General features: G+C 63.5%; 1 protein-coding gene across 1 annotated transcript; it reads left to right on the top strand.

Annotated features, from left to right (window-relative positions):
- Positions 1 to 3787: 3787 nt before the first annotated feature.
- Positions 3788 to 5065, top strand: FOXB2 (forkhead box B2; the record flags this gene model as incomplete). The annotated part of the gene is made up of 1 exon (XM_081151228.1): positions 3788 to 5065. The coding sequence occupies one exon, from the start codon at positions 3788 to 3790 to the stop codon at positions 5063 to 5065; it is 1278 nt and encodes a 425-aa protein (XP_081007354.1).
- Positions 5066 to 8517: the final 3452 nt, after the last annotated feature.

The following is an 8517-nucleotide window of genomic DNA, read 5'->3' as shown; positions in this document are numbered from 1 at the left end:
CACGCAGTAAAACCTTGCATGGAACCTCTCTTCCTAGCAAAGCGTCGCCAACAATTGCCTAGGGGTAAACCAAATACGCCTGAGATAATTACACTAAGCCCGGGACAACGATTTGCCTGCCAAGCATCCCCAGCGCCAGCCAATATTTGGATAGTGTAGTGGTTGTATGTTTGTGTTTTTAAATTACACACGGAAACTTGAAACCGACTGGTTGGTGCCAGGGTGGTTACACGATCTGTTTTTCTTGAACAGAGGTCTGCAGGCAGCTGGAGCGCGCACGCACCGGCCCCCGCTGGTGCTGCCGCGCGCCTGCAAAACTTGCCGGAATTAAATCAACCCCCGAGGAAGGAGGGGGGAGAGGGCGAGCGCGCGCCCCTGGCAGCCGGGGCTCCGCGGCCCGGCCCAGCCCCGTGGGGATTCGCCCACAATACTCCGCGGCGGCCGCCCCCTCTTCAAAACGGGCAGGCGTCCGCCCTTCGGGGCTGCGCTCCTCTCTGCAACTAGGGCCTGGACCGCCTGGCCGGCTGGCGCTTCAGGCTCTGGGAGCACTTTCTGCCCTCGCCAAGGGCACCCGGAGCGCGGGAGCGTGAGGACCCGGCGCTTCTCTCTACCGTCGCGGCTCTGTTTTGGTCCGAGCTGGGCGGTGGCTCGCCGAGACCGAAGGCGCCGGCCACGCGGCTCGCGTCCCCCCGCGCGAGGCCCATCCGGTGGCGGCCGGGTCTGTAGGTTGTAAGGAGCCCCCGGGGAGCGCCGGGCTAACAGCTTTGCAGTGTTCAGGTTGTGGGCGTGAGGCTGATCCCGCGCGCTCCTGAAGGGCCCCTCCCCTCGCGCTGTCCCAGACCCCAAGGAGTCCACCTGCCAGACGGGAATGTCCCGGAGCTTCTCCCAGGGAGGAGGCGCTGCTTTTCCACAAGCCCGCGGAAAAGATACTCTCAAAAAGGCATCGACAAAAGATCCCTTTGCCGGTGCGGCGTGCGGGGCAAGGGCAGAAAGAGAAATTGAGCGCTCGGCACGCAGAGCTCCCACCGGCGGCCCTTTGGCGGCTCCCGGGCCTGGAAAGCGCTGTTCGCGCACCAGGTCTGTCGGGGAGAAGGGGACAGCCGGCCCCCTCGGGCTCGGGCTGTCACTGTGACTGAAGGCGTCCTCGGAATTCCTCCGTGACATCGCGAGGCCGGGAGGCCCTGCCGCTCGGCTCCTTAACCGGCCTCAGCGGACCAGAACCCCCCTCCCCCCAAAAAACCTCCATTGGCGGAAGGAACTACCCCTGTCTGGAGTGACAGCGAAAAGCATCCAACTGTGAAAAGGTCTCCTTCACTTTAGGGCACGTCAAGAAGTTGGCCCCCCCCCCCCCCCCCCCCCCCCCGCTCTCTTGCACACTTTAGCGTAACTGTTTTCACCTGTGCTAAAACGGCTGCTGGCCTGCGACAAAGTGCTCACCGAGCACTAGCCAGGAAGCTAGTTCCTGGCTAAAATGAAAATTAGGACTCTACCCCGCTCCTCGCACTCAACGACCCGACGGGCGGACGGGCGGCTCCCGAAGGTCTAAGCTAACACCACCCGCCCCGGGCCGCAGGGCTGAAGGGTAAGAACTGTCCGGGCCGGTTGCCTTCCGTTTGCAGACTGAGACATGAAGGAGAAGACAGTAAAAACCGAGTGAGCCACGGTCCCTAACACGCAGCTCTTTCCTTCTCAACTCGCGGAACAACTCGACTTCAGACATCTCATTTTACGAATAAGTAAACCGAGGCCCAGAGACTGGGAGAGGGTTGTTGGGTTTTTTTCCTTCTAAACTCGCGGCCCAAGGGCGCGGGCAGTCAGAATCAGGAGGTAACTTCGGATTCTCCTCGCGGGCCACTGGGTTCCCCGCTGGGTGAGCCGCTGAGCGCGCACGGGAGCCCGCTCCTCGGACCCCGGCGGGCGGCGGGGCTCGGCGCCGCGGCTCGCCCACCTTTCCCTCGCAGGTCACCCCGGGAGCCTGTGGACCGATCGTTTTGACCTACTATTTGATTTTAATGATCTCCCTTCCCTCGACGTGCTGAGAGGGCAAAGACTTGGTTCCCACACACCCGGGCGATGGGACCTCTGCGCTCCCAACGCCTCCCTCTGGCCCCAGCTCAGACGTCAGCACCCCGGAGAAACGCCTCACCCTGTCCCATCCGCCCGCTCTTGAGAAGTGCGGGGGAGCCCGCATCCACCGATGCCTTAGGGCCCAGACTAGTTGCCTGGTTACTGTCAGCTGTCCCTCCAGACCGCGGTCCCGCAGCGCAGAGAGCCGTCTCCCGCCTTCCTGCACCTGGCGCCATCGGGGGCCTGACACACGGCTGGTGCACAGTAAAGTTGTGGTGAAGTTAGCCTTTGGCGAGAGCACCCCTGTCTCTCCTCCCCGTGAGCCCCCCCCCAACCCTCCAGGCACCAGGAGTTTCTTTCCGAGAAGAGGCTTTGAGGTCACGGTTCTCCGAACTTGGCCCAGGGCGGCTAGTCCAGGACCAAGGCGAGGTAGTAGGAGAGGGAGTCAGCGGGTAGGTGCGCAGAGTGCAGGGCGGGGAGAGGCTGGAGATGCGGGAGAAGAGGGGACAAGCAGGGTCCCGTGCCCGGCGACCCGGGCGGGGTGCAGAGCGGGGACCGCACGCCGCGCCGCAGCCCTCCCTACCCACAGCCTGCGCTCCCCGCCCCACTCGGCGGCGGCTGGGTGCCGCGAGCGGGTGGCGAATGCTGAGGGTGGGGGCTCGGAACCCGGGCGGCGAGGGGGGCGGGGGCGAGGCACCGCGCCTTCCTGCCCCTTCTGCTGCTGGAGACGCGGCGGCGGCGCGGAGTCCCTCAGCCTCGGTCATGTGATAGTCTCGAAGCGTGAGCTGCGGGGGTCTCGGCGTCTCCGGGACCATTACAAAACGCAGCCAGGAGAGCGCGTCGCCGCCACAGCCGCCGCCGCCGCCTCTCCAGCTCAAGACCCGCCCGGGAGAGCGGCGGCAGCTGCGGCGCGGGCCGCTGAGCCGGCCTCGGCCAGGCTCGCGCCCTCGGTCACTAGCAGACGCCGGCTCAAGCCCGCGGCTCGCGCCCCGCGCCCCCGCCCCTCCTCGACGCCTGCATGCTCCGCGGCTGCAGAAACCACCAAACTTTTCCCCCCAAGCGACTGCCTTCAGCTCTGTCCCCCGCTCCGCGCGAGCCGCCCGAGGAAAGGGTGGCGCGGGCGGCCAGGAGCCGGGCTCCCTTCTCCTTACCTCGCCTCTCCCCTCCAGGAAAACAGGACTCCAGAGCGGGCTAAGTGGCGGGTCAGGGGGCAGCGCTCCGGGCGGGTAGGTGCCGCCACCCCCGGCCTCCAGGACAGCGAGTGCCATTTCGAATGCAAAGGCCAGAGTCCTGACTGTCCAGAGTCCCCCCAGCCCACTTGGCCTGCGCTTCCCTCGGACCAAGAAAAGGCAAGAAGGAGGCCAGAAGGGAACGCGGCTCCTCCCCACTCCTCCAACGCCAGCTCCCGCGCTCCGTCTCTGGCCACCCGAAGGAAGACGCCTCGAGGGTGGCAGTGAAGCTGGCGCGCCCCGTCCGCGACTGTGCGCGCCGGTCGGCGACCGTCGAGGCCAGAAGTTGTGAGCGTCGAGAGCTAAGTTGGCCCAAGAGGCCAAGCGCGGAGATCGCAGGCAGCTGAGAGAAGGCGGGGGGGAACGGCAGGGCGGTCTAGGGGGACAGAGGGCGGAGTGGCGGGCTGGGCGCGCGGGGTGGGGGCTAGTGGAGACCGCCAGGCCCCGGGAGCGGGCTGCGGAGCCGGCGGGAGGTGGAGGCGCCAGGGGCGATGCCTCGGCCGGGAAAGAGTTCGTACAGCGACCAAAAGCCGCCCTACTCGTACATCTCGCTGACCGCCATGGCCATCCAGCACTCGGCCGAGAAGATGCTGCCGCTGAGCGACATCTACAAGTTCATCATGGAGCGCTTCCCCTACTACCGCGAGCACACGCAGCGCTGGCAGAACAGCCTGCGCCACAACCTCTCCTTCAACGACTGCTTCATCAAGATCCCGCGGCGGCCCGACCAGCCCGGCAAGGGCAGCTTCTGGGCGCTGCATCCCGACTGCGGCGACATGTTCGAGAACGGCAGCTTCCTGCGGCGCCGCAAGCGCTTCAAGGTGCTGCGCGCGGACCACACTCACCTGCACGCGGGAAGCACCAAGGGCGCGCCAGGCGCGGGGCCGGGAGGGCACCTGCACCCCCACCACTCTCACCACCCGCACCACCACCACCACGCCGCCGCGCACCACCACCACCACCACGCGCCCCAGCCGCCGCCCCCGCCGCCGCCCATGGTGCATTACTTCCACCAGCAGCCGCCTCCGGCGCCGCCGCCGCCGCCGCACCTCGCATCGCAGCCTCCGCAGCAGCCGCCCCAGCAGTCGCAGCCTCAGCAGCCGTCTCACCCCGGCAAGATGCAGGAGGCGGCGGCCGTGGCGGCGGCGGCGGCGGCGGCGGCGGCGGCGGCCGTGGGCAGCGTGGGGCGCCTGTCGCAGTTCCCGCCCTATGGGCTGGGCTCGGCCGCCGCGGCCGCCGCCGCCGCCGCCGCGTCCACGTCGGGCTTCAAGCACCCGTTTGCCATCGAGAACATCATCGGCCGGGACTACAAGGGCGTGCTGCAGGCCGGAGGGCTGCCCTTGGCCTCGGTCATGCACCACCTGGGCTACCCCGTGCCGGGCCAGCTCGGCAACGTCGTCAGCTCCGTGTGGCCGCACGTCGGCGTCATGGATTCGGTGGCCGCGGCCGCCGCGGCCGCTGCCGCCGCGGGGGTGCCCGTGGGTCCGGAGTACGGAGCCTTCGGGGTGCCGGTCAAGGCCCTGTGCCACTCAGCTAGCCAGAGCCTGCCTGCGGTGCCGGTGCCCATAAAGCCGACTCCGGCGCTGCCGCCTGTAGCGGCGCTGCCGCCGACGCTCGCTGTCCCCGCGGCCGCGCAGCAGCCGCCCGCGCCGTCCACCGTGTGCCCGGCGGCCTCGGGCTCGCCCGCCGCCTCCCTGCTGGAGCCCAGCGCCGCGAGTGCGGCCGAGAGCAAGGGTGGCCCCCTGCACTCGGTGCTGGTGCGCTCCTAGGGTGGCCCCCTGCACTCGGTGCTGGTGCGCTCCTAGGGTGGCCCCCTGCACTCGGTGCTGGTGCGCTCCTAGGGTGGCCCCCTGCACTCGGTGCTGGTGCGCCCCTAAGGCTCCCGGCAGGCGCGGGGGCGCGAGGGCGGAGGGAGACGCCTGGTTCCGAGACCGCGGGACACGGAGAGGGCGCCCTGACCAGGCCGGGCTGAGCCCCAGCTTTGCAAGAAACGTATTTAAACAGACAAACAAACCCGAAAGTGGATTCTCCAGTGGTCTGAATAAAGGTAACACTTCTGGTGTCTGTGTTGATACTATGTTGTACAATCAGATGAATGAAAGCCAGTTTTCAGGTAAGAGTTTCTATTGTAATTAATATTATAAGTCAATAAGTTATGGGGGGGGGGGGCGACGAAAGAGCTTGGGGAATCCTCATGAGCAGGTAAATTGGAGCTGGATTTTGAGTCTTATTTCTGGGACCAGAAGCTGTCGGATCTAAAACAGCGCCGGGAGAAATGCGATGCGGTGGCTCCGACACGGACCTCAGCCGCCGAGCTTCTCTCCGCTCGTCTCCTACCGGGGCAGCCGCCTCTCGTGGACCATTCAAGTCAAAACTGCCCTTCACTAAGGAAATCTCGTTTTATTGAGGAAGGAGAGGAGGGAGCGTTCGGTACCCTGATTCTCCTGGCCAGGGAAACGGGCAAGGAAACTGTTCTGAACAGAGCCGCTGCAGGGGGCAGTGGGAACTCCACAAGGGACCTGGGAAACAGTTGCATTTCTTGGCTCTGACCCGGGGTCCAGGAGGACAGGAGGGAAGAGCAAGCAATTAGTTTGCACACAAGACAATGGCAGCGGCTTAAAGAGCAAAGGCCCACAGATTCCAAAAGTAAAGTTCGGGAAACACAACCAAAGAGACAATAAAAGGCGACTTTCTATCTGCAATTCGTTTGTATATCGACCGGATGGAAGCGTTAAGGAGCCCCCCAAATAATGTGAATCCTCACTGTCTGTTCCACTGGGATTTTAAAGAGAAAAATATTACGTGCATCACGGGGTTTTGTCCCCTAACTCGCGAAGGCAAGGAAGACCTGCCGCACCGCCCGGCCTCGCTCTCAGGCGTCGCAGCCGGGCCTCCGCGAGCGGAGAAGAAACTTGGCTGCCGCGCACGCTCCTTCCCTCGTTTTGAGCCCCAATAATAGCACTTTACTTGCAACAAACTTTCGAAAAGGAAGGGGGGAGGGGAGGGGGGAGGCAGCGGCTCTTCGCCTCCCAGTCACCTCTGGTCTAGGTCCGCGCGGCGCTCGGGTTGTTACTTTGTGACAAGTTCATGTCTGCCTGTGTTGTACGCGGTGTTCTCCATTAAAGCTTGTCTCTGGACACGCCGGTGCCGGTGGGGTGGTGTTTTCGCTTCCCAAGAAACCAGGCCGCGGGCTGAGTGCCTGCTGGCCCGGTCGGAGGACGTGGCCAAACCCTCCCGGTCCCCTTTATTTCTCAACAGCAGAGCTCGGAAGGGGTGGCCCCTCCGGCCAGCCCCCCGCAGGGACACGTTTGCTCCGCTCCTCCTTTTGTCGGTGGCGCATTCATCTCCTCCGCCGCGCATTCGTACTTCCCGTGCAGGGTTTCTAACTGAGCTCGGTGCCACCTCAGTGCCGGAGACTGAATCAGCCACACACACACACACACACACACACACACACACACACACACACAGGCAACAGTGATTTTTTGTTGTTGTTCCTACCCGAGGTTCACCTCAATACATCACCACCACCCAACACCTTTTCCCTTCTCTGAGGTCCTCGAGGGCAGGACTCAGTTCCATGGAGAGGGCACCCAGCGGCGCCCCCTTAAATCTGCGCGGCCGGCAGGAAGGAGGCCGCGAGGCTGGCACCGGGACGCTGCCACTGCGGTCAGGGCGGATTGAGCCAGGAGGTCGGGCCCCGCTACCGAGGCCTGGGGACCTGTTGCGCGCAGGCGGCCGGCTGCGTCCTGGGCGAGCGGGGCTTCGGGACGGCGGCAGCTGGAGGCCCTTGGGCCGCAGAGCGCTTGGCCCGCGAGAGCCTGCTGCCCGGCAGCCCGGGCTCCCCAAAAGGACTCTGTAGGCTGCAGCGACTGCGGAGCTGGCGAGGTGGCCTGGCCCGGTGCGGGGACCCCGCTGGGGCCAGGGAGCCGTGGCACGGCCTCTGCCCTTCACCCAGGAGCAGGGCTGCACCTTGCACCAAGCCCCATGGAAGCCTCCGCTAACCTTTCCTCAAAAGAAAAGTACAGGGTCAACAAGGTGACCTCCGCATGGCAATGACACGAGGTGGGGTGGGCGGGGGACTTCTTACAAACAGGTGTTTCCAAGCACCCCTTCCTTACAGTTCCCCTTGCTGCCTGCAGCCAAGCTCTGGCCTCCTTGGGGCTCAGACAGGTCTAGTGGATCCCATTCTGTCAGTTTGAGACTGCAAGGTTTTCCTCTACACTAGTTTGATGTCGTAGAAAGACAAAAATGAAGGGGAGACATTGACATGGGGGTCCCAGGCTTTGGAGGACTTGGGGAGTCTGGCTTCTTTGTCTGCCTCTGGGTGAGTTGGCGCCTGGAAGCCCCGGGCGGGGACCCCTAGTTTAGAGGCGCAGAGTCAGTCGGCCTGAAGATGTAGGTCCTGGATTCCAGGAGTATCTTCAAAAGGACATCCTTCTTCCTTCACCACCTGCCCAAAAAGGGCCCGGGAACTTTTTGGGGAAGCCCACGGTCCAAGTTGCAGGGAGGAGGAGAGGCCCAAAGTGCAGTTTAGCAGGCGGAGGGCTGGCCTAAGTGGCAGCCCTTTCCTGAGCAGAGAGGAGCCTGTGGGGCCAGGCCCCAGAGAAGATTGAGCAATGGCCCCTCACTGTTTCCCTGAACCCTCTTAGCACCCAGCCCCGCACCCTCACACCCCTGTGGCACCCCTTCTACCTTTGTGAGGAAAACATGGTTGTTTCATTTTGTTTTAATAAAACAGAGGAAGATAAGAGATTAGTAGGCAACGTGCTCATAGAAATGATTCCACTCAAGTTTTCTTCCAGGAGGGGACCCTGGTTCTCAAAGGAAGTTCTGCATGGAATTCAGACTGGAGAACCTGGGGATTAAAGCCTTGAAGACACCCCCCCCCCACTAAGATGGGATCTGCAGTCTAACTGTAGCTATACTGTGAGGGGCTTCACCCCCACAAGCAACCACCACCGGTTGCCCAGCTGGGAGTTGGCAGGATTAGTCTGGGCAGGCCTCAGAGATACCAGCACTGGGAGGTCTGCGGGCCCAGGCCCACTGCTCCACTAGGATCACATCTTCATACCCATGTGCCAAAAAACACTCTCAAAGACACCGAACCAGATTCAGTACTTATTTTAAATAGGGGTCAAACCATTAAAAAATACATAGTTCTGGTAATAATCTAAGTATACAGAGAGCCGCTAAAGCTAATAAGAATAATAAACTGGCG

This window comes from Miniopterus schreibersii (genome assembly GCF_964146895.1).
Source record: "Miniopterus schreibersii genome assembly, chromosome: 11".
NCBI lineage: Eukaryota > Metazoa > Chordata > Mammalia > Chiroptera > Miniopteridae > Miniopterus > Miniopterus schreibersii.
This window is presented reverse-complemented; position numbering and strand designations above follow the sequence as displayed.